Genomic DNA, 24,593 nt, shown 5'->3' with positions numbered 1-24,593 from the left:
CTCGGAGCGGAGGGGGTAGAGAAATGCTTCTCCAGCTTCAAGTAAGGAGTTTAATGCCAAGTTTCATATACAAATCGCATTTCAAGACAGAACAAGCTTTTCTTTAAAAGAAAAAAAAATCGTCCTTCTTTGCTCTCATGGACAGGAGGTGGGATCCAACCTCCCCCCCCCTTCCTGGAAAAGCAGCCACATCTTTTCCAAACTTCTCGAGACAAGAATGTTTTGTGCCTTAAAAAAGTGGCTCGTTGAATCATGTAATGCCCACCCTCCTGTTGTGGCTCTGCCAAAAAGCTTGCGAGTTTTCCGTTGGAGAGAAAATCTGTTCAGAACAAAGAGAAGAAGGTGTGCTCCCCCAAGGAAGTCCATTTTTGGGGGTCTTCCTCCCCCCCCCACCAAAAAAAAATCAGAGCGTCTCCTCTTCCCGCTTTCTTGCAGTCAGCCTCTCGGCCACAGTGCTGAGGTCCACGGCCTTGTCCAGCTTCAGGTAGCTCTCTTGGCGAACGGGAAGGATGCGGAGCCAATCGGGCAGGAGCTCTGCGAAGAGCTGGAGGTGTTTTTCCATCTCTCCTGCGGGGGGGGGGGAGAGGAGAAAGGGGGGTCAACATCAGAGGCCTGCCGGGTTTGAGGGCCATCACTTGTGTCCAGGGGTCTTCCCAAACCCCCGGGGAGCCACTGCTGGAGGGTGGGGGCTCTAGGCCCTCTTCCAGGAGAAGCAGCAGGGAAGGGCTGAAATCTCAGCTCACAGGACAGCAGCTCTTTTGCCCGTCAAATCTGTGCCCGCTTCTTCCAGCCGAATCTTTGGAAACCGCCTGAAAACCACCCTGCACTAAAGCCAATGCAGAGCTGCGCTAGATGGCAACTTTTAGGACTTGTGACCGACGTGGCTGGGATTTGTGGACGTCAAGACGTGGCCGGTTGTTAAGGCTTGGGAGAGGACTTGTTGCTCGGCAGACCTCACAGCTCAGGCTCTCCTGAACTGGTTCTTCTGCTGGGGTTGCCGAGTCACCTGGGCTTTGTGGTTACTGAGTAACTAGGCCTAGTGAAAGTTGGAGCATAAGAAAGGCCGAGCGCCAAAGAATGGAGGCCTTTGAACTCTGGTGCTGGAGAAGACTCCTGCGAGTCCCTCGGACTGTAAGGCGATCAAACCGGTCAGTCCTAGAGGAGATCCACCCTGACTGCTCTTTGGAAGGCCAGATCCTGAAGTTGAAACTCAAATGCTTTGGCCACCTAATGAGAAGGAAGGACTCACTGGAGAAGAGCCTCATGCTGGGAAAGATCGAGGGCAATAGAAGAAGGGGACGACATAGAATGAGGTGGCTGGATGGAGTCACTGAAGCAGGAGGTGCGAGCCTAAATGGACTCCAGAAGATGGTGGAGGACAGGAAGGCCTGGAGGAACGTTGTCCATGGGGTCGCAATGGGTCAGACACGACTTCGCAGCTAACAACAACAAAGGCCCAGTTGCCAAAGGGCAGCAGGTGGCCTCCTCCCTTCCCCCGCCCCAGGGCCGCCCACCTTACCCATGGGCATGGGAGCCGGGTAGCTGTCCATCATCCGCCGGCATGCCGCCTCCATGGAGAGAGCCTGCTTCTTTTCAGCCACAAAGATGTTGCGCAGGACGCGTGCCATCTCGGGCAGACGGGTCAGCATCGCCAGCCGCTGCTCCTGCTGGGGGCTCCGGGTCATCAGCGCCTGCAGCTTCTGAGCCTCCTTGGCCCTGACCTGGGGGGGGGAAGGTGGGTGAGGGGGCAGCCTCAGGCTTTGGCACAGCGGCTCCAATTCCAGCTTTGGGCATCTGGTTCCAGGCAAGTCTCCTGCTTGGAGGTACCCAGCTTTGGTTTTCTTCTGTAGCGGGTTTTCTCTACCTTGGCAGCTTTGAAGAGCTCTGGACTTCAACTCCCAGAATTCCCCCCACCCCCCACAACCATGGTCTTAAAAGTTGCCCATGGTTGGGAAAACCTGTCCTGTAGAATAGGTGTGGCCATGGCCAACAACTTCTACCGGTGGGCTGGGGGGAGCTGAGAAAGGGCCTGTCCTCTCACCCCCAGAGGCACAAGTTACAAGCTTAGTTGAAGGTGCCGGACCTCGGACAGGTCAAGATGTACCCTGGGAAGCTGGCAGTGCCCTGCACGGCAGCAGCCACAGCTGGAGCAGTGGGGAAACTCACCCTTTCTACTAAGGACTGTGAGACGCCTTTCAGGCTGTTGGGGGTTCCGGGCACAGCTGGGTGAGGAGGCTGCGGGGTGGAGGGGCTGGTGCCTGCCGTCCTTAGGGCCAGGTTGGTTAACGCCTTTTCCATCTGTTTGGGGAGGCCCAAAATGCAGGCGCTCTTTTTACAAATTATTTGCAAAGGCTTGTGGTGTGCAGATCAATCTGGGGCAAGATTGCCGGCCCCCCCACCCCCCCCAGGCCGTACCTTAGGCGTCAGCATGCCTTGTGCCTTGGCCAGCACTTCTTGCGCAGTGGTGACCCTGTCCACCTGGGGAGGCTGGGGCAGCTCAGCGGGCACAACATCAGGCACCTCATCTACCCGGAAGCGAGGGTGCCAGCGGGTCAGCTCATCCTCCGCTATCACCATCGGAGGGTCCAGAGAAGCCAGGAACGCCTAGCGGGAGGCCAAGCACGAGTCTCAAGATGCGGGAAATGCCACATTCCTGCTCTGCAGGGAGGGGGGGAAGGGGTGCCAAGCAGCCCCCCAGAAGTGCTTGCCTTGTGGTGCTCCTTGACCATGGCCGTCAAGTTCTTGCAGAAGATGCCCCGGCGTTCCATCAGCAGAGAAGCAGTCAGCTTCTCCCCTGGGAGTAAGAGGAGGAATCAGGACCATCCCTCCGCTTAGCCCCCGCCCCAGTCCCGCACGCTTTAGGAAAGCAAGGAAGGTGGTGGCATTCAGACAGACATCAGCAGGTCATTTGCTAACAGGAGCTGGGGCAAAAAACCCCGCCTTTCTTGCAGGAAGAAAAAGGCCAGAAATCACTGCAGACAAATAGCAAGACTAAGTTCACACAACACGCTTAACTTGGGTTTGTGAAGCAGGGCAACGTTTCCTTGGTTTTCAGAGGCTTCCATATGATGCAGGTGGCCTCCTGCCCAGACCCACCTGCTCCCAGCCCTGGTTCGACAGTCAGCTGGTAGGTGCCTCGCTTGCCTGGTCCACCGAAGGTAGGGATGTTTCTCTCTTGGCGCAGAACGTAAGAACCTGGGTACACCGTTTTTATCTGTCCCAGGTGCTGTTCTTCAAAGCGCCTACAAGACAGGAAGCGGATGAGTGGGCAATGTCAGCTTTCGGAAGATCACGACCAAGCCGAGCGAGCCCTGCATGGATGGGAAGCTGTGTCCTCACATAAGCCCCACGGAAAGCTCCGGTCTTGGGTTCAAAGCACGGGTGTCCAACCGTCACCACTTTAAGATTTGAGGACTTTACTTCCCAGAATTCCCCAGCCAGCCCTGCTGGGAGCTGAAGTCCACAAGTCTTGAATGGCCAAGGTTGGACACCCTTGGTCTAAAGCCATGCTTGCACGGGTGCCCAGAGGTCCGTCCCATCGAGCACCTGAAAGGAAACTCACTTGCGCATCATGTCCTGCACGCCCTGCTTGACCTTGGCAAAGGTGACCGCTTCCGAGCGGTTGAATATCATTGCCACGATGGTGTCCGTGCTGCGGAACATCTCAGCCAGCACCTTGTATTTGTACGGCAGGAGAAGACCAGGGGGCACGTCTTGCGCGAGGGTGTGGAAGCGCTGGTAGGCCGGCACCTTCTCACTAGCCAGGAGGGGAGAGAGGCTTCACATGGTGGGCTTCTCAATCTGGCCAACTGAATCAGACCTCCTCTCAGGTGATCCAGTCGTGCCAGTGACCCAGCTCCAGCCCCGATTCAGGATGGACAGAGCAATTTCCCCACCTGGTCTCGGCTGTGGATTCTAGATCCTTTCTTTTCTCCTTGGGGGAGAGCTTCCCCTGGCGGATCTTGGATTCCAGCAACCGGGCCCGTTCCAGTCGGCTCTTTAGGTTGCCAACAGATTCCAGGTTGGCGGCTCCCCCCTTGATCTTCTGCGCCAGACTATGGATCTTGCCCAGACGGCCCCTCAGCTCCAGGAGTTGCTTTGGGGACGCATCCTGCCCAGAAGGTGGAGATCTCAGCAAGGTGGCTGCCCCCTCCTCCCTTTTTGCTGGGCTGGGATTGTGCAGTGAAGCAGTGCCCCCACCCCCTGGCAAAACCCCTGCCTGGAGGCGAGGTGTGAAGCTGCGTTAGGAGGTGGGGGGAGGAAGGCTGGCCAGGACACAAAGATGGGGAAAGGTATGGTGAGCAGGACTGGCAGTGATGACGTTTAGCTCAGCTCTATCCTATAACGCCGGTATCCAGCTTTGGCAACTTTAAGACCTGTGGACTTCAACTCCCAGAACTCCCCAGCCAGACCTGCTATCTAAGACTCACCTCCTGCTCCGGACTGGCTGCAGCCACTGAGGTTCCCCCCAACTTCAAGCGCGGCGAGAGAACCTCATTCACCAACTCCTTCGCTTCCTTATCCAGGGCGGAGGGGCTGGGAGGCCCCAGAGCTGCAGGGCAGGTGGGGCAAGCAGAGACCTGAAACAGAAGCAGACATTTGGACCCCCAACCAGTCAACCCTTGGGGTTCTGCCCCTCCCTATGTGCCAGAGTCCAGGCAGTCAAGCAAATCTGGCCGATGCCATTAGCTGAGATGGGGTGAAGCCGAGAAGTGGAGGCAGCCGCCAGAGTCCCTTGGTAGGGAAGACGGGAGGCATAAAAATTTAATAAATAAAAATTATGCCGCTCTCTCGTGGGCTGGCAGCAGACAGCCTGGAAAAGTTGGGCAAATTGGCAAGATGGGGAGGGGGCTGTTTCCGTTCACGCAACCAAGCGTTAGCCCGGGCAGAGGCCTTTGTTTGAAGCAGCTGCGGGGCAACATGTGGCGACACCCCCCCCGCGCTCCAGTCGGACCGGGCTCAAAATGGCCGCGTCCACAGCGCCCCTCGGGGGCAGCCCCATCCGGGCACCGTCCAGCCCAGATCGCGGCTCGGATCCCGGCAGCCGGTCCCGCATTCGCAGCAAGGCGGCAGGCCGTTAATCCGGATCAAGGGAGCCCCGGAATAAGAGGCTCCGGGGGGGCACTCACCTGCTCGGGCATCAGGAGCCTCTTCCGGGCGCCGCCTCCGGACGGGCGGCGGTGCGGCGCGGCGGGGCCCGGCTCCGCTTCCAGCTCGGGCTCCGACCGGCGCCTCTTCCTGCTGCGCGGCCCGGCCGGCGGGGGTCCGGAGCCGAGCGGGGTCCCCGGCGGAGCCAACCGCGGCTCCTGCTCAGGCCCGGCCCCGTCGCCGCCCGGCTGCCCCGCCGCCCCGGCTCCCCCTTTCCGCCGCTTGGCGCCCCGCGGCGCCCCCGGCCCGGCCTTGCTCAGCGGGAAGAAGCGGGTCAGGCGGAGCTGCGCCATCTATCTCGCCGCCCGCGCGGATCCCTCGCCCGGCGCTACAATGTAGCCCTTTCCCGGGCCCGCTAAGCCCCGCCCCCCCCTTTTCCCGCGCCGCGCTCTTAAAGGCGCCGCCGCCTCGCCCCTGCCAGACCCCCCCCCCGCGGGTGCGCTGCTCGCCTCTCGGGGAGGCCGCGGGGATGAGTCGCGCTTGCCCGCCCGCCCGGCCGGCCTTAGGGGGAAAGCTCGGGGGACGGTTCAGCCGCTGCCGAGGGACCGCCGCTCACATTCGGGCTCGGGGCAACGGGGGGAGTCGCCTCAGCGCCTTCGCCTTCGCCTTGCCTGGTTCTCTGCAGCTTGTTTGTCTGGTTCAAGGAGGAGGCCGGGTTCAGACGGTCCTATCGCGGGTCAGCGCCCCCGCCTCAGGCCTCTGGAGCCAAGGGGCGCCCTCCCCGGGCCCTCGGGCGGGACCCTGGAAGGGGCCGATGGGACACTTATGCCCGCTTCCCCGTACAGTAACTGCGCTTCCCAAGTAGCCTGCCTCAGGCCTGGTTCACACGAACGGCCTGATGCTGGTCTGTTAGTTTTGGGTTCAGTTCAGAATGTTAACCCGTGTGTCACTCTGGAGGCCTTTGCAGAAGAGCCTCTGAACGCGCGTCAGGGAACTCCGCTCCAGGACTGACTTCCGAGGAGGCGCCGGGGCCGCTCGCTAGTCACGCCGGGGCCGGCGGGGATGGCTGCGGCGACCCGGCGGGATCCCGGCCGAGGCGGCGCAGCGCGCTGGGGCCTCCGGAGCTTCTGCGGCCGGGAGCGAGGAGGCCGGCCTGGATTCCAGGTAAGGCCAGACTGACTCCGGGGGGGACGTTTCACCTGCAGGCGTTAGGGTAGCAGGGGAGGCAGCTCCCCACGCAGGGCATGCAGGGGGGGCCCTTCCCAACCTCGAGGAAATCGCGCAAAGAAAGGGGGATCTTTGCCCCCAGCACGACGGGGGCTCCTAAGGCGGGGGGGGGGGGCTTGCCTTCGTCTGGAAGGTGAGTCCGAGGGAACCTCCAGGAAAGGCCCGGCGGAAAAGCACTCCTTTCCCGGTGACAAAGAACAGCAATGGGAGCATTTGAGGACTGCTGCTGCGGATGAACGAACCGCTTTCTTCTTAGCACGCGTGCTGGGCTCGCACGTGGGAACTTAGGCAGGGGGTTGAGAGAGGGCGAAAGTAGATGCTTCCTCTACCGCGGAGCTCAGGTGGGAAAACCAGGTATTAGGACGTGGCCGGGAGGAGGATCTGGCCTTTTGAGTAATACGGGGGGCACCTTCGGGTGCGGGAGGGAAACGGGCCTCGAGGTTGGGGGTCGGGTCTCCGCCTGATTCCAGACTAAGCAGCCGCCGCAACGCGGGTCAGGGCTTTGGAGGGTTTCCCCGCCTGGTTCCGACGTGTCGGGCTGGAGAGGGGGTCTCCGCGGGCACTAGGTGGTGCTGCCGCCCGGGGAATAGCGCCGGGGGAGGGAGGGGGCGGGTGGGCGGAGGCGGAGGCAGCTCCGGCCGGGCGGGTCTGGCCTTGCACGTGCGCGGCCAGAGAGAGCCGAGACGGCGGCGGCCGAGCGGGGCTTCGCTGCGCGGCAGGCAGGCAGGCAGGCAGGCAGCGGCTGGGTCCGAGACCGCCCCCCGCTCCTCCCCCGGGGACGGGCTGAGCTCCCGCGGGCCGCGGGCGAGAAGGGGCGGCTGGGTTCGGGTGGGGCGCGAAGCCGACGGAGCCGCCGACGCCGCACTGCGCCCAGCCAGGCGCCGCTTCGGGACTCGGAGCGCCGAGCCGGGACGATGCCGACGCCCGCCCGCCGACCCCGCGCCTGAAGCCGCGCCTCGATGGAGCTGCGGGTCCTGTGCGGCGTCCTCTACTGGCTGCTGCTGCCGCTCTCGCTGCTGGCCGGTACGCGGGGCCTTCCCGGGCTGGGCGGGGGGCATCGCCCGCCTCTTTCGGCGCTTGGGCGCTCGGTGCCGGTCGCCCTCCGGCCGCGGGGCCGCTTCCTGCCTGAAGGAGCGGGAGGGGTGGAAAGACGCTGCCGACGGTCTGTCTCGGGGAGGGCTGGACTAAATGACCTTTAAGACGCTCCCCGAGCCCGCCGCAGCGCTTTAGCTGTCATGTAAGCGCTGGAGGCTGGCCTTGGCCCGTGAAATGGGGCGGCCCGAGCCCCCAGCCGAGAGAAAGGGCTGAACTTCCCGGTGGAGCGGGCGACCCGGGGCAGGTCTGGCCGGACTTAGATAAAAGCCGCCGTGGCAACAGCTGCCTCCGCTCTCCTCGGCCCTGCTCGCGGAGCGCTTCTCCCGGGGAGGATTTGTATTGCACGCACGCCCCGTGCTTGGCTGAGCCAGCGGAGGCGGCTGCGGGAGAAGGCAAGTTGTCATCCGGAGGCTCTTCCGGCTTCCAGCCTGTTAAGCCAACCCGGGAGGAACGTTGCCGGCGCCCAGGTCGGAATCACCTGGTGGGAGAGGGCCAGCGGTTGAAAACCGCCTGGCTCCTGGTCGCTGCGGTTGTACTGAAGCAGCCTCAGCCAGCCAGCCTGTCTGCTGGAACTGCCCAAAAAAGTCAGAGCAGAAGTTTTGCCAGTCAGCCCAGCAGCTCCTGGGGTGAAAGTAATTGGCTGGGTAGGTAGGTGTGTTGCGTGAAGGTAGCAATTACATGTGCTCACGTAGTGGTGAAACCTCAAGCTTCATACTTTCTATATTAGGGTGACTTGCTTGTTGAAGGAACTGAATTAGTGGAGACTCACAGAAAATGGATGTTGCAAAAAGCAAAGTCCCATCCAGGGGGCTCTCGGGAATGAAACCGAATTCCTGGGGTCATAAACCTCCCCTCAGATGCCTGCTGTGGTGGTGAAATTGAAGGGTCAGCAAACAGATTGTTAATTCTGATGACCAGAGGCTGGATGGAAAAGCAGTGTGTGAACAATGACTCTTGTGAGCTGACAGGGAAGAGGAGAGCCGCAGAGGGAGGGGTGATAGATGGTGTGTGACATTTTGTATGAAGCAAGAGCTCCCCCCTCAAAGAATACTGGAAGAAGAACGGGAAATTCCTGGCAGTCCAGGTGCCCCCAAATACAGCCCCATCCTCGGCTTGAAGGACAGAGAGTTCTCCCAGCATCCTGCTCTGGCTGGTCACTGTAGAGAGAAGATGCAGGAAAGACACGTGGCTTGAATGAGGGTATGTGGCCTTTCCAGCTGTGGAAAGCCAAGCCTGGCAGACGTCAAAGTGTGCATGCAGGTAGCCTTGCCTTCCCAGAGCCGAAGGGGAAGGCCAGAATCTGCAGAGCAGCAGAGGTAGGTCATCAGCCAAGGCGCCCTCTGTGCTCAATAGTCAGGACTGGCTTTCTCTGTCTCTGGCACTATCAGCAATTCCAGGGAATTTCTATAAGTCTGAACTGCTGTTTCCCAGGACATCGTTCCAGGCTGGAAGTGAATTCCGCAGGGGTGAGGAGGCCTTGTTCAGTGGCCCTGAACTTTCCTGTGTACTCATAACCGGCCCAGCCGGTGCAACCAGTTCTTCACAGGCGCTTCTGCTCTTCCTCGCTGGGGCTGCGCTGGAGCCACTGGGGTGCACATTTATTTATTTAGCGTATGGCTGGTCACACACAGAATTAAAAGCACTTCATATTTACAAGTTAGAACAGTTAAAACAATTTTTTTTAAAAAAAGAAGCAATTATAAAACCTAAGAGGAAAACAGAAATAACATTTCAGAGTTTAGTGTCGAGTTTGGAGATCCAGTCAGTAGCTGCCGTTGTTACGCAGAGGAAGTCCTTAAAATCTCCTGGCTATCTTCTATTAGTGCATTCCCTCACTATATGTTGGATAGTCTGTTGGGGAGCCCCGCAATCACATTGTGCTGAAGGTGTCTTTCCCCATTTATACAGAGAATCGGCACACACCCCATGAGTCGTTCTAATTCTATTGTATGTCACCCATATGTGTCGGGGTAGATTAAATCCTGGAGGTATACTATTAGGATTAATATGCTCAGAAATATCTTGGGAGGTATAGCTACTCCATGCTTCCATCCATTTTTGTGTAGTGCTCTGATGTTTGGCCAGCAGCTTAAGCGCTGTGAGGAGTGGTGGATTTCTTGACTTTACTCGACATCTTAAGAGATCAGAGGTATAGGCATGAATGGGTAGAGAGAAGTTTAGCAGGATCTTACTATACTCCCGAATGAGAGCTTCTTGTCGTCGTAAGTGCGGGGGAAGTATGTGGCTAAGAACTGGTAGCCAGTGAATAGGTGTAGATTTTATGCACCCAGTAATTAATCTCATCGTAGGGTTGAGTTGAACATCAACAAGTCTTGTATGTGAGCTGTTTATCCATACAGGTGCGCAGTATTCTGCTACAGAGTAGCAAAGCCCAAGGGCTGCGCATCGAAGAGTTGGAGCTGAAGCTCCCCAAGTTGCACAGCCCTGGGGAGACGGGGCCTGGCTTGCATCGCGGAGACGGCTCCTCAGCTTGCGTGGTTTGTGTGATGATCCCTTTTCCTTACATCTGTCTTAAAACTGGCACTTGCCCACACACACACTCAGGTATGTGAACCTGAGTATACCAAAAGCGCCTTTTGCTGAAATTTGTTGTGAAACAAGGTGATGCAAGTTTCCTAGTCTGCCTCCGACTTCATTTGAGGATTATTCTGATTGGGAACTATCTGTCCCATTAGAAGGCTTGGCTTTACTACAGCCCCCTCCCCACCCCCATGTCTGCCTTAATTTTCCTGGCTTCTCCTCCCAGGTCAAAGGGCAATGAGTGAGTCCATCCAAAGGGTTGCCGCCTTTTTTCCTCTCTTTCTCCCTCCCCTCCCCCATACACGCTAGGTGGCCTCTGTTTCCAAATCCGTGTGCAGCCAGCCTGTTTTACAAAAATATTTAACCAACACGTACGTCCCTGCCATCCTCGGACTGTTGTGAAGGCACAGCTTCCAGTATATACAGCAGCAAGAGCAGGAAGAAGGGCGGGGGGCTGTGTCCCTCCAAGTTGTTCAAGCAAGAACATCCTTGGGCTTCTCCAGCGTGTGCTACTGAGTTGCCTCAGCCCTGGTGGGCATCCCATTTATTCTGGCTGTGCAAGGCATTTTAATCCTGCCTCTTGAAAAATGGTTGCATGCTTACATACTGGGGGGAAAGAGACTGGCCAACGCTTCCATCTCCTCCCCACGAGCCCCACGTTGGTGGTGCTTTGCTTCTCACAAGAAACCTGTTTTTCAGCAGTAACACACTTTCTAAAGTGCTCTTCAGCGTGGAATCTGCTCCCGTGAATTGTCCTTCTGCAGACATTTCGGAAGAGAAGGATATAGCCTTCATTTCAAGCTTTCTGGGTTGATCCCCTGCAACGTGTATTGTGTGTTGTGTTGCTTTGGTAATAATGGAGAAATGTGTGGCAGCGAGAGCACTTGTTGTGAAAAGTTTTTCCCTTTTGTTACGGCTCCATCTGGCACCCCTCATCTCTTTTCCAGGGTGTTGGGCTAGTTTGCCCTGCTCCCCACCGAGAGTTGTGCTCGGAACAATTGAACTGAAGGAGAGAAAGAGTAATGCGAACAGCAGGGCCGTTTCCCACCTTGCTCTGCAGATGGAATCGTTTTGATCGCTTTCCCCCTGGCATTCTGAACCAGGAAGCTGTGCTTCTCTGGACTGTTTGGGTAAGATGCCCACGATTAATCATAAATGCTGCACACAATTACAGAGGCGCATTGGCTGTTGACTTAAGTTGCCACATGTGGTTTTGTGTTTTTTTAATTAGACTGGATTTTTAGCAGTTTGCTGATCGATGGTCTGAGGGTTTTTTTTTAATCCTAGAAGGGAAAAAAAGGATATTCTCTGAAATGGAAGGTCCAGATTGGGGAAGGTGTGATGGATGTTGTAGTCCAACATCTGTGCAGGACGAGGGAGTTGAGGAACGCTAATAGAGGGCAGCCATGGAGAAGTTCTCATTGGACTCCCAAGTAGGTGTGAATGGGGTCAGGCCATTAAGTGTGAAGGTGTGCAGTCGGGCAAATAAAGCGGCAGTTTTTCTTCTCCTCTTTGGTGACACAGAAGCATTCTGGGGACAGTTGCCGGAGCAGAGCAGGAGTGGGCCTGGCCTTTGGGGGGGGGGTTGGCAGGGGAGTGGATCCCGCAGGAGGGGAAGAGGAGCCAGAGTACTTCATGGGGCAAGGCAACCCCTTCCTCTCTCCAGCCTGCCCTCCTCGGCCTGTCTTACACCGCAGAGGGGATGTCTGTAGGAAGCGGTAGAAAAAGTCAAGAGATTTAAAAATGGGCAGACTCTTCCGCACCTTGCACCCTTCTGATTTTGGGGACCAGGCTGGCTGGGGATTCTGGGAACTGTAGTTTCATCCAGCTGGGGCCCCCAGAAGCCCCCCCCCCGGTGTTGCTCACGAAGCGGGTCCTTGGCTCCAGAAGGTGCTGAGGCTGAAGACTGGATCAAATTAAATGCTGGCTCCGCCGACAGGCTGCCAAGGCCTGGAGTTCAAAGAGCTGCTGCTTTGTTCCTCTCTGGCGTCTGCTACTTTGTGTCTTCCTTGGATTCCTTTCCAGACTGAGGCCTCTGGAAGTACACACTGTGCGCGTGCACACGCACACACACACACACAGGCACGCACACCCTGCCTTCAGGGACACTGATTTCGCCTCCAAGGTGGGAACTGAAGTCCACAAGTCTTAAAGCAGCCCCGTTTGGAGACCCCCGTATTAGAACTGAAGGCCTCGAGGTTTCCTTGAGAAAAGGCTTTCAATAATTGACTTTACTGACTGTGATGTACCTCCCCCTCCCCTTATTTCATATCCCCTCTGCCCCTCCCCCACAGTGCCAGCCTGGCCTTCTGCCCGCCCTCTCGGACTGCCCTGGGGTGGCTTGGAAGCGGGGGGGGGGGGGGAGTTTCTGCCAAGCGTGTTCAGCAGCAGCAGCCTGGATGGCTGGGAGGGGGGCAGGAGGGGGGCTGGGAAGGGGAGGGGGATCCCTGCCCCGCCCGGTGACTCAAGCGGAGGCAGCTTCCTGACTCGGTTCCCCGGAGAACAGCAGCTGCTGCTTGTTTCATTAGGGAAGTCTGCCCTGCCCTGGCCTGCCTTGCTTGGCCGCTGGGCTTGGGTAAGTTGCAGGGCTGAGCTCCCCGACTGGGCAGCGGCAGAGCTGGTGACTTCCTGGCCTTGGCTGGGTGGGGGTGGGGCGGGAAGGCCCTGGGGCACTTCAGCCATGCAGGGTTTGGGGGAGGCTGCCAAGTGCCTTAGAAAGAGGCCGGGGCTCCTCTGCTCCCGCTGCACTCCCCCATTCACTCCTAGCACAGACATAGGTCATCCCCGACTTACGACCACAAACGGGCCCAAAATTTCCACTCCTAAGAAAGACAGTTGCTAAGTGAGTTTTGCCCCATTTATGACCTTTCTTGCCACAGTTGTTAAGTGAATCACTGCTGTTCAGTTAGCAACAGGGTTGTTAAGTGAATCTGGCTTCCCCGTGGACTTCGCTTGTCAGAAGGACACAAAAAGGGATCACGTGACCCCAGGACGCTGCCTAACCGTCATAAAAGTGAGTCAGCTGCCAAGCGTCCGAATTCTGATCACGGGGAGGCTGCAAGGGCCACGAGTGTGAAAAAGGGTCATAAGTCGCTTTTTACAGGGATATTATTTTCAAACGGTCAGTAAACGAACTGTTGTAAGTCGAGGACTATCTGCAGCCAGGGAGTAAAGTTCACCCAGCCTGTGCTGCCTAAATGAGACCCACCATTGAAAGGCTGCTAACTTTAGCTTTTCCTGATGTTCTGGCACAATCTGCAGTTTGGCCTCTCTTCCTTGGAATGCCTGCTCTTGTCCTGGGGACGGGTTCCACCCTTCCCCGTCATTTATTTTAATTATTCCCTTATTTAAAAGATCTATATGGCCTCCCATCTTAAGCGACTCGACTATAAAACAATCATAAAAACAGCAAAACTGTAAAATGAAACCCTTGTGCCTTAATCGTCCCCCTAGATAGCCCCTCAGCTGCCCTCCTTTCCAAGCATCTATCCCAATGTTACACAGTCCCTTTAAACTGTGTGGACTTCAACTCCCAGAATTCCCTAGCCAGCCTAGCTGGGGAAGCATAGCTGACTTGGGAATTCCGGGAGTCCACAGGGTTTAAGGGGGGCGAGATTAAGAAACACTGATCTATACAACCCTATCCAGCACCTGGGTTAAAATCCAGGTCTTAATGGCCTTCTGAAAAGCTGAATGGGAGAGACCTGCCAAATCTCGGGCTGGGGGGGGGGGTGTTCCCTAAGATAGGAGGAGACACCAAAAAATCACATTTCTGAGGTCCCACTAAATGACAGGATTTCAGGGAAGCAGTGTGCTCAAAGGATCTGCTTCCTGTGTCCGGCCTCTTCAGGCCCTTCTCTGCTCTTGGTCATTCCCGGGCCCCTGTCCTCCCCCACACTCCCCCGAGAACACTGCTAGATGCCTGCATTTTGGAATTGGATTAGTTTCCATAAAAACAGGATAGGGTGGGTAATATGGTTCCTGCCGCTCATTTGTGTTTTTCCCCATTAAGCCAGAAGCCCAGACCAGGCCCCTCTCTTTGTGTTCGTTCTCTTCCTTTTGCTTTTCCTCCGAATGTGGCCAGCTTAGCGTGAGCAGACCTCTTCCGCATCTTCCCTGGGGGAGCCGAGAATTTGGCTCTGCCTTTTCACGAACACCAAATTAGTGTTCCTCTGGCTGCTAAAAGGAAATTGGCATCTGTGCTTAGATTTCTCTGAAGCTGAAGCCTTCACTTCGAGGGGGAATTCTTTCTCCCCCCCCCAAATAGGGCATCTTGCACCCCCACCTCCCCCTAAATCCCAAACTATTTTAGGCTTCCCCTTAAGCACGAGGCTGCTCTTCCCCTCTGAAGGATCCCGTGGCTGCGTGAGTGAGCAATCTGCTCTTCTTGGGTCACTGCTTCTAATCTGCAGTCCAAGCTTCAGAGATTCGGTCTGTGGAAATGAAGCAGGGGTGTCCAACCTTTAAGACTTGTGGACCTCAACTCCCAGAATTCCCTGGCATCATTTTTCACCTTTCAAAGATTCTTAACTGGTACCCAGAAACAATTTTCAGTGGCCCCAGACAAGGAAATCCAGATGAGTTTGATGGCTGAGCTTGAGACTCTGGAAACGGAGATTGTGAACGAGGGGATGCCTTGAAAGCTGGTGTGTTGGTGACTCGTCTGCAGAAGTGACTTGCATCCCTTTTCCTTTGACAAGACAAACACCTCGGAAACATTGGAACGTGCCTCACTTGGAAGCACAAAATGTATTTAAAAAAACTGAAATGTATCTTTCCAAGGAAACAGAATCATAAAGCTTTCTGTTGCAAGCTTGCTTGTCATTTCAAGTGAATTGTCCAGGAAATTTGGCAAGTGTTGTTCTCAGATTTTACCAAAAGCAATCATACTTCTCCTCCTCCTCCTCCTCCCCCCCAAGCAGGCCAGCTTCTGTCTCCTCTGCCGGGCTGTTGTGCCCAAGAGAATAAGGGGGCTTGCCTTGGAACCCCCACGGCCGGAGCTGCTCTCCCCCACAAGCAAGTCTGCCCCTTTCTCCCCCTGGCAAGAAGATCCTCCTTCGGACAGCTCAGAGGGAGGACCGGCCGGGGCGCCTGCATCAGAACTGCTGGGCCAACCCAGCGATGTGGTTGGCAGGACTTCCAAGGCAAGGCAGCCCTCAGGCGTGGATGGCTCCTTCTCTTAGTCGAAAGAAGAAGAAGGCGCGTCTGTCTGAACCGCGTTCTGAGGAAGCGCTTGGGCGAGCTCAGCAACGGGAAGAATGAGGTCAGGGAAAATAAAAGCCGGTCAGTGGCCGGAGTGAAAGTCGGCTAAGAGAAGCAGCCAGAGAAGCAGCCTGGGTTTCCCTGTGGTTGGGGGGCCTTTGCCAGCTCCAAATCATCTTTTTAACCCTCAGACAACTTTGGTTCTTTCCAGATCTCTGAAGCGTGCTTGGATTGTGCATCTTGGACCCTTTCTTCTGAAGGGAAACTTCCTGGGGGCGTTTGAGTAATCGTCTGGCTGTGGCATTGAATGAAATGAGAAAAAAGTCCCGTGTTTTAAGGCAGTGCTGAAAGTTCCCTGGGAAGGACTGTCCCAATTTAATCCATACGGGGTCTTCGCTTCTTTCGGGCTGCTGGCCTTGCTGAACTGACTCTGCCCACCCCTGCCAGGGAGCACAGGAAAAGCCCCCTCCCCACACGCGTTGCAACTGGCTGGGTCAGGGGAGAGGCCAGAGGCAGCTGAAGAATGCGGAGAAGCTGCCTTTTGGAATGAAGGAAGGGCGAATTGGGCTTGGCGGAGGGTTGCCCCCCCCCCCCGGAAGATAAACAAAGGAGAGGGGGCAATGTGGCAGTGAGCCAGCTGAGGTTTCCAGAAGGCTGAAGGGGGACTTCTGGAATTTGGTTTGAGGATGGTCTGCTGAATCTGCCCCTCAAAACACAGGAAAGGCCCCCCCATTCTCTTTGCACCCTGGGCTGGGCTGGCCTGCAGGCCTTTGAGCCGCTGGATGTGGGCTATTCATGGGGCAGTGTTTCAGAGCCCCTCCCCACCCGCCATTTGGGGGCTATCCTCTTTCTTTGGGCCTGTTTGTGTGGGGAAAGGAACTTCACTCCAATTCTCTGGCATTCCAGCCTCTGGCTCTGCTGGGACATGCAGCGTTTTCACAGAGGGGCTAATAGGTTGTGAATGAAATTGGAGGCAATGAAAACTCAGCCTAAGTGATGACATCTGGAAAAACAAATATTTTCTTTGAGCGTCAGCCAGGCTTGCTTGCTTGTATACGGTGACTCAGAATTGCCTCCAGGTGACCAGGCACAAAGCCCTGTGATGAAGAGAAGGGCCAGAGTCCCACTCTTCTTTTCTCAATTTTGACTCCTCATTCCAATAAGTTGGATAAGTGGCTGTTTGCTCACCCACGTCCTGTGTCCTGTCTTCTTGAGCCGGATCCCTGGACATCTGAGGGGGATTGGCCTGCAAGACACCCCCCCCAGTTGACTTCGGTTGCTCCTGGTGCAGGTGCTGGTCTTTTTGGGGGCGGGGGCGCAAGCCAGGGCTGTGTCTATATGGCCTTCTTGACTGTGAAAAGATGGAGCTGTCCTGTGCAAGAAAAATTCCAGCAGGCAATTTTTCCTGCTGTCGCTGCTGCTGTTTCTCAGCCCTCCTGCTGCTCCTTCTCCAGGCTGCAGCCTGGTTCGACTTCTTCCTCTTCCTCCTCCAAGACAGGGCAGATTGTTTTCACTCCCAAAATTAAACTGTCATTTTTGCCTAAAAATAAAACAGAAGCGTGGGTCTTGTGATTGCAGCTGAGGCCCTGCCGCCAAGCTTGCGCAAGGCTGGCCCAGGAGTCCCGCAGTGCACTTTGCACTCCTCGGTGGCAGGAGGCTTGGGGCTGACTGCTGGAGTTCAGAGTGGCAAGCGCTGAGCTTCGCCCCCTTCCCTTCTCTGCACAACTGCAGGGACAGATCCCACTGGCGAAGGGAGAAGAGGCTTCCTTGATTTCACACTAGACCTGCCTGGGACCTAGAAACAGACCCAGTTGCTGGGTACAAACAGAGATTTCTGCCTAGATTACCAAAGAGGATGAAGTTTCCAAATTTCGTTGTGCAGCTTCCTTCAAAATAAAACACTTTTCTGAGGATAATGTGGCCATGAGGTCTGGCGCAGATTCTGGATGGCCGGCAATCAGCCCTGCAACGCAGAGTGCAGGGACCCCCCATTTCCTGTCCTTTTGGGGGAGAGGCTGGCGATGCAGGGGCTGAGCCCTCCCAGGCCAGATGGGGTGAGAGAATCAGAAAGTGACCGCTGGTCTGGGGTGGGAGCCGCTTCTGAAACCTCCGCCAAGCTTCCCCTTAGAATAAACGAAGGCTGTGAAAGCCTCCCTCGCCCAGAATCGGGTGTGGGTCACTCCCCTTTCATTCTCTTGTCTGGCTTCGACCGGCCTGCGCATAATTACCTTCTTGGATGGCGCACCCTGGCTTGAGAGATGTGATAAATGGGGCTGGCGTTTCTGCAGCCGCCTGCATGGCTGATGGGGCTGTTCGGATGTGCTTCCTGGAGCCCAACGGCCGGAGGACGAGCAGGGAGGCAGTTTGGCCGCGGCTGGTGCAGAGATTAGAGCTGGAGCTACCGCTGAGATGGACCTGGCCTGCCAAGAAACCAGCATTGTGGGGACAGTGGGGGGGGCAGGCTGCTAGAGCTTGCAGGGGTGAAGAAGCAGTTCTACCTGTCATCCTTCTCAGCCTGCTGCCCAGGCATTTCCTTGTCGCATTTTCACCCGCGAAGCAGCAATTTGCTTGCTCTGCAGCCAAGGAAGAATTGATGACTTCTCCCAAATCCCCAAGCGCTGCTCAACCACCTTCCCAAAACCACCTTCCTATTTCTTCTCCCTAATGGAAAAGATTTATTTATTTATTTTATTTTAATTCCATTTATATCCCGCAATTTAGATCCTGCAATTACCTTTGCAGAGAGCCCAGGCCAGAGAAAGACAGGCAGACATCCAGATACCTTAAAAGGTACAGCTCCCGAGAGCAGCGTTTCCTTCCTGCACTCGATCTGCTTGCCTAAAATGCTTACCAGGGATTAACTGAACCATGGTTTATTTGGATAATCCATCGGGCTGGACTGTTTGACACAGGTGCACTGGGTTTGCCCTGCAAGGTAGAGTAGAATGTGGTTGGCTAGTTTGTGGTGCCGTATTGGTATGAACAGAGCAGTCGCTGACCCCAAAGAGCAGGACAGCGCTCCTAAGTTTTAATGGTGAGCCATAGCAAACAGTGCCTCTAACCGTGTTTATCTCTTCAGCTGGACTACAGCTATATAGCTTACCTTTAAAGTGTGCATGCAATTAAGCCAGTGTTTCTCAAACTTGGCAACTTTAAGATGTGTGGACTTCAACTCCCAGAATTCTCCAGCCAGCAAACTAGGAGATAAACCAAGGTTATGATACTGGGCTTTGCTTTGGAGGTGGAAAGAGAGAAAAAAATCTGGGCCTTGTAGTGCTCATGGATACGTTAGACTACAAAATCAAGAGAGTTTTCCTATCAGGTGATGAAAAGAATGAGAGCCCCTATTTGGGAAACGTGATCTTATCAAAGGTGGGTTGGGGATAATTTTTGTTCACCAAACATTCAGGGAAGGGCTTGTTTTAAACCAGAATGATTAAGACGGAAGGCATTTCCAGCTGTTTGTTTCTCTCTCCACCTTCTCCCGTTAATTTGGCTAAGTTCTGGAGGTTTTAGGGAGGCCAGGAAGCTGGCAGGATTGGGCTGGAAGCCGATCGTGTAAGACTCCCTGTTGGAAGTTTGCAAAAGTTCTTCCTCACCCTCTAGAGCAGGGGTAGGCAACCTCGGCTCTTTTATGACTCATGGACTTCAACTCCCAGAATTCCTGAGCCAGCCAAGTCATAAAAGAGCCGAGGTTGCCTACCCCTGCTCTGGAGTCTAGAGACAGACTCGGCTCCGTACCTCCAGTCTCATTTCTTGGCTTGTCTTTAAGCCTCAAACTGGCCTTTTGGTTACACAAACCTGGCTCTCCCTTCTTGACAAGGCAGCAGAGCCAAAGACTTTCCTGCTTTGGTGGCTGAGTCTTGTGCAATCTTCACTGGGGTTAGGATTCTGCAGCGGTGGTCTCCACCAAAGCAGGAGGAAAGTGGCAGCCCAGCCCAATTTCTCTCACAGCTTCTGCTTCTCCTTTCAAGGGGCTGCAATAAGGGAGATTGGGCTGGGCTGGGTCCCGCCGCTTGCTGACTGTGGCAGGGGCTCCCTTGGAACTGAGGGCTCTGCCTGGGGGAGGTGGAGTTGAGCCTCATAGGTCCCTTGCTAAGCGGACCGGATCCCAGCTTCTTGACCAGCAGGAGACGATGCCAAGGGCAGAGCCGGACCTGTGCTGTCCCCATTACTGGCAGGTTGATCTCATCTGTCCTGCTTTGAAAAGTGATCCTGCCTTTGGCTTTTCTCCGCTTCCACCTTTGCTGTGGATTTCCAAATTAAGGTTATAGTTGAGGGCCAGAAATTCACAGCTGCGTAGCCAGTGCAATATGAGCCTCCGCACATTAATATACCCGGGCTTGAGTTCCAAGCGGCAACTGGGCTGCGTTGCTCTTTTGGTGCCCCTTGCACTGATTCTCTTGCCACAGAGAGTAGAGAAGAGGCCGTCATTCCTCCCCTTGCGGGGGGGGGGGCAGAGGAAAAATGGATGAGGAGGGAAGAGGAGAGCAAAGCAATTCAGGGACCTTTTCCTGAAGCTGCAGAAGCTCTACTATGTTTTGCAAATGCCTGAAAACGTGATCTCGAAAGCCAAGAACAAGCTGCTTCAATGTCTTACAATTTGTGGGCATCCAGATCAGACTAACATCCCACAGCTTCCGCTGATGGGGGTTATGGAAAAAGAGTCCGAATGATCTGGAGGACACCCTGTTGTTTCCAGTTCAGGACTGGTTCTTTTAACACTTAAAGCAGGGGGTCCAGCCTTGGCCAATTGCCATGGTTCTCCCCCCCCCCCCCCCGCGCCTTAGAGGAAGGCAACCCCTCCATTCTCCTCCAGATTCTCTGGATATCTGAGCTGCAGCTGTTTTGTGCAACTCGGGGAAAGGACGGCTTGTTTGGCTGGCTTGGCATCCCCTCCCCCCTCCCTTCAAGTTTTCTGCCTGGGGGGTGGGGGTGGTGGAAAAACATCAGCAGAAGAACCTGGAAAGCCCCAAGGAAGAAATTGTTCTGCTGTAAGGCTTCTTCCCCTTTGTTCCTTGGGGTTCAGGCCAGAGCTTGAGTCAGCTGCTGTGGTTCCTTTGTCTGCCAGATGTGGGATGATGTGTTGGCCACTGGTGCTTGGAGAAGGCATCAGGGACAGGCCACGCTGAGGTGACCCACAGCTCCAACTTTCAAAGAAGGGACCGCAAGAAACAGCCAAAGCAGCCTTGTCCAAACTTGCAACTTTAAGATGGATGGAATTTAGCTCCCAGAATTCCCCTGGCAGCATTCCGTAGCTATGGAATATTCACTTACTTGAGCTTGGTGTCCCCTCATCATCACCTCCAGTCTTTACACACACACAGACACAAAATAATCTCTGGCTGCAACCAGTGGAAGAACGAATACAACATCTCTCTCGTTGCACTGATATAGCTAGTCCTTGACTTACGACTTACGGAATTACAGTCATAAACCACAGCAGTCATTAAGCAGGTCACCATGGGACCCCGTTCAATTTTATGAACTTTTTTGCAGCGGTTGTTAAGTGAACTTATTTTTCCCAAATAGATGTTTTTGGCTGGAAGCAGATGCCAGAAACCAGCATAAAATGCCAAGGATCACAGTCTGGGAACCAACCGTGGGATGCTCCCAGTGGTTATAAATACGAGCCAATTGCCAAACATCCAAAATGTGGTTATAGGACTGCAGGGGCGGCTGTTGGAACATGTGAAAAGAGTCACAAGATGCTCTGGGGAGGTCTGTCATAATTCGAACAGTCACTAAGTGAGTTGCTCACCAAGATAAGTAGCTGGGCCTCCCCGCTTGCCGTGAGGAGCTTCCCTGTTTAAGCCAGGACTCCAGTTTGCTTGTTCTGCCTCCCCAGGCTGGTCCTGTTAGTTTATTTCCAAGATCCCCTTAAGGGAGGAAGCCCAGATCCCCGAGAAATCCTGGGCGATCCTTCTGATCTGTGCTGACTGCATCTCCCTCTCTTTTGACTCCCCAGCCTGCCTCTTCCGATTCAATGGCCTCTCCCTGGTCTACCTTCTCTACCTCCTGCTCCTGCCGTGGTTCCTGGGCCCCACGGAAGACACCGTCAAAGGTAAGGCAACCACATTCTCCCAGCTTCCTTGCCCTCCCTCCCTCCCTCCCACGGGCCTTTGCCCTGCTTTTATCTGCCCCTTAGGACTGCCCCACTGCCCAGCCAGCGTCCCTTTCCTTCCTGTTGCTGATCCCAGGGATCCGCAGGCGACATCCCTCGGCCGGCCGGGCACTGTGCCCACTCTGGCTGGGCTCTGGCAAAGGGCCACACCATGTCCGGTTTCCGCAGGGAGTTGGACTTAACCCTTCCTGTTTGGAAGGCCAGAATTCTTTGGCTCAGGCGTGCTGGAATTATGGGCTGGAGCACTTAGCTCACTGTGGCCATTCCTGCTTCAGGCACAGGAGAGCTGTTTGACCAATGCCAAGCAAGGAGGGGATCCCCTGCGCGACTCCCTTGGTGAGACGGTGGGGATGGTCATCGTCGTTATCACTCTGCGATAATTGTTAGGTGGACGGTTGCCTTTTTCTTCAGAAGCCCAAAGCAGCTTTCTCTGTTTCAGCCTCACAACCGTCGCCCCGCGAAGGAGGGCTTCTTTCTGCCATGTTTTCTCTGTTCTGTATTTGCTCATTTTTAGCTCCCTGCAAAAGGGTGGAAGAAAGAGGATTTTTATTTTTTTTGCAGAGCAAAGACAGAACTGATTTGTGGACACACACACATACACACACCCAAAAAAGTCCCGGGGATGGTCCAGGCTGCAGAGAGAGCCCCAGGGGCAACCCCCATCCCACCCCGCGTGTCTTAATCTGGAGAACATCCCTTCCGCCCTTCCATCCCTCTTCACCCCAAGGGTCCACTGTACCAGAACGATTTGCTTCGTGCCCAACGCGAGGGTTTCTGAAGATCGTCATCACTCCGGGCACAAATAGAATGACAGACAGTGCTTGGCACCAATTCCGGCAGGTTTTTCCCCCCAGGGGATAGAAACCCAGACTCTTCCTCCTTGTTCCTTTTCTCCACTGAACTTTCTGTTGTTCTGTGGGTGTCCTGTGCCAGCTTGGGTGCCCCAAGTTGAGACTTTGAGCGCTTTCTTGATTGGTGGGTGGGCGACTTTCCAGAAGCCCCTTTCAGAAGAGCAAGAGAGCAGCCGAGGATGCGTGCATTCACCCAGGCTGGCAAATCCTGGCCCTGCAGGCCCTTGGACCACCAGGACGCCTTGGTTGCAAAGGCACTTGGGAGCCCTCCAAGGGTGCAGCCAGCTTCTTCCAGCTCTTGTTTAATCAACCATCCTGCGGAAAAGAAAAACAGGCCTCTTGAACAAATATTTGTCTTCCGCAGGGCTGGCAGGCAAGATGGATGAAGATCTGCTGGAGGGCAAACAACCCCAGCAGTTTCCATCCCAGGGAAAGGTTGCTGCAAACTCTTCCGCAGATTGTCAGGCTTTTAGTTCAGCTGAGTTGTTGGTTCGCTTCCAGTTGACTCCGCTGTCACACAACGTCCAAAAGCCCCCAGTTGTGTAACTTTATGGCTTTATGGCCAACCACGTGATATACGGAAAACTGGTGTCTCCGCACTTGAAAGGCATTTCAGGGCCACTTAAAATCTGCCTGAGATAATCCGAGTTCTGGGACGGGAAGCATTTGGCCGTCAAGGAGATTAGCTCATGTTGTTTCTTCTGGTCCGGTTTCAGCTATTCAAGGCAGTATTTTTTTTTGCCCAGACTTTTTCCCATCTTAGCTTTTTAAAAACAGACTGTAAAGTAATCTCTGCACCTAAGAATACAAAAGGAATCCTGGTAAAACCATTTGCACCGTAAATGTTTACATTTTCCCGTTTTCTTACTTTTTAAAGCATTCAGTTAGCTAAATTAAGACAAAAATACTTTTTAGAGGAGGCACACAGATCATGCTAACCGTGGATTCTTCAACTGTGTCTAACCATGAAATCAGACTGGGTTAGATTTTAGTGGAACCAAAACAAACCACAATGTGGGATTTTTTTATTTTTTATTTTAATTCCATTTATATCCCGCCCTTCTCCGAAGACTCAGGGCGGCTTACAAGCTTAGCAGTTTTGGAAACCAAACTTCATAAATTCTGCGAATGCGTTCGGTGTTGTACAGTCATTTGCTTCCCTGATTGCTGGAAAAACTCTTCGCTGATTTGGGAGGCCTGTGAAGTTTCATCCACGTTAAGCCCCTTTGCACCTGGTCCTGGACTTACGACCACAATTTCCGTTGCTAAGCGAGACATTTGCTGAAGTGAGTTTTGCCCCATTTTATGACCTTTCTCGCCACAGTTGTTAAGCAAATCCGGCTTCCCCATTGACTTTGCTTGTCTGAGGTCGCAAAAGGGGATCACGCGACCCAAGGGTGCTACGACCGTCATAAATAGGAACCAGTTGCCAAGAATCTGAATTATGATCACGTGACCATGAGGATGCTACAATGGTCATAAGCGTGAAAAATGGTCGTAAGTCACTTTTTCCAGCGCTGTTGTAACCGTGAACAGTCCCTAAATGAACTGTTGTAAGCCGAGGTCTGCCTGTGTTCGGCTTCGCAAAGAGTTCACAAGAACGGCTATTCCCGTGACTCAGTTGTGCCTTTGGAGCAAAGGAGAGGAGCAAGATTTGGAAAGCGGCTTCGCTTGACCGCTTGGAAGTGGCAACTGCTTAGAGGTTCTCCTGCAGTCCAACTGGAATTCCTCAGGGCAAAATCCAGCAGCTTTCCTGGTGCTTGTGATCCCTCCGTGGCTGCCGTGGGACTTGGCAATCCAGTGTTGTGTATTTCCCACAACCTTTTGGATCTCCTTCCTTCCCTGGGGCCACTACAGCATCAGCCTTCTCTTCCTCTGCTCTGCCTCTTTCTTCCTCCCCCAGCAAATCTATTTAGGAATATGGAGGGGGACAGAATGAACCTCTTTGCTGTTTTCTCTTCTGAGGTGGGGTGGGGACATTAGTTTAAACGAGGAGTCTCCAAACTGGGCAGCTTTGTGGACTTAAAGCTTGGCTGGCTGGGGAATTCTGGGAGCTGAAGTCCACAAAGTTGCCCAGCGTGGAGACCCCTGGTTTAAATTATAAAGCAGCTTTATCTTCTCCGCTTTCATAGCTTCGTGCCGTGAGATGTAATTAATCCAAATAATTAACCTGAAGGTTGGGTAGGTGACTGTCAACTGAATAGCTGGAAGGAAGGAGGTGGGAAGGGGCAGGAAGGAAGGGGCTGGGGAAATGGCCTTTCTTTGCAACCCAGAGCCATGGAGCCAAAGAGAAAATAACAAACTGGTTAGGAGGAATTGGGGGGTGGGAATTAAGATCCAGCCTAGGTGGTGTAACTTGTTCACACCCACACATTTGGGGATTTGTCCCTATAGTCAGCATTACCCACTCTGACTGGCAGCATCTTCCAGGGTTTTAACCAAATTAAATGCCAAAGCCGGAAACT

The 24,593-nt window shown here is 54.7% G+C and overlaps 2 protein-coding genes across 2 annotated transcripts in view; one reads left to right on the top strand and one right to left on the bottom strand.

The window, feature by feature from the left end:
- Positions 1–36: 36 nt before the first annotated feature.
- CDT1 (chromatin licensing and DNA replication factor 1) lies at positions 37–5,460 on the bottom strand. Its single transcript, XM_083370216.1, has 10 exons — positions 5,130–5,460; positions 4,431–4,580; positions 3,897–4,111; positions 3,563–3,757; positions 3,097–3,242; positions 2,709–2,794; positions 2,416–2,604; positions 2,167–2,298; positions 1,520–1,721; positions 37–567 (listed from the first exon to the last, which is right to left on the bottom strand). The coding sequence occupies exons 1-10, from the start codon at positions 5,439–5,441 to the stop codon at positions 404–406; spliced, it is 1,791 nt and encodes a 596-aa protein (XP_083226342.1). The 5' UTR covers positions 5,442–5,460; the 3' UTR covers positions 37–403.
- Positions 5,461–7,043: 1,583 nt separating this feature from the next.
- The window catches only part of PIEZO1 (piezo type mechanosensitive ion channel component 1 (Er blood group)), a 58,996-nt gene continuing 41,446 nt past the window's right edge, over positions 7,044–24,593 (top strand). Inside the window, exons 1-2 of the mRNA XM_083370522.1 lie at positions 7,044–7,338; positions 21,122–21,217. Of these exons, the coding sequence (XP_083226648.1) occupies positions 7,275–7,338; positions 21,122–21,217 (160 nt within the window). The 5' untranslated portion in view covers positions 7,044–7,274. The remainder of the gene's footprint in view (positions 7,339–21,121; positions 21,218–24,593) is intronic.

Source organism: Vipera ursinii (genome assembly GCF_947247035.1).
Source record: "Vipera ursinii genome assembly, chromosome: 10".
In the NCBI taxonomy this organism is placed as follows: domain Eukaryota; kingdom Metazoa; phylum Chordata; class Lepidosauria; order Squamata; family Viperidae; genus Vipera; species Vipera ursinii.
Note: the sequence above shows the minus strand (reverse complement) of the source record. Positions and strands in the feature narration are given on the sequence as shown.

Coding starts and splice junctions, on each gene's coding strand:
- CDT1 (XM_083370216.1), bottom strand. CDS start 5,441: ATGGCGCAGCTCCGCCTGACCCGCTTCTTCCCGCTGAGCAAGGCCGGG. Junction 3,243..3,562: donor GTGCAGGACATGATGCGCAA/GTGAGTTTCCTT, acceptor CCTGTCTTGTAG/GCGCTTTGAAGAACAGCACC. Junction 1,722..2,166: donor CACAGTCCTTAGTAGAAAGG/GTGAGTTTCCCC, acceptor TCCCCCCCCCAG/GTCAGGGCCAAGGAGGCTCA.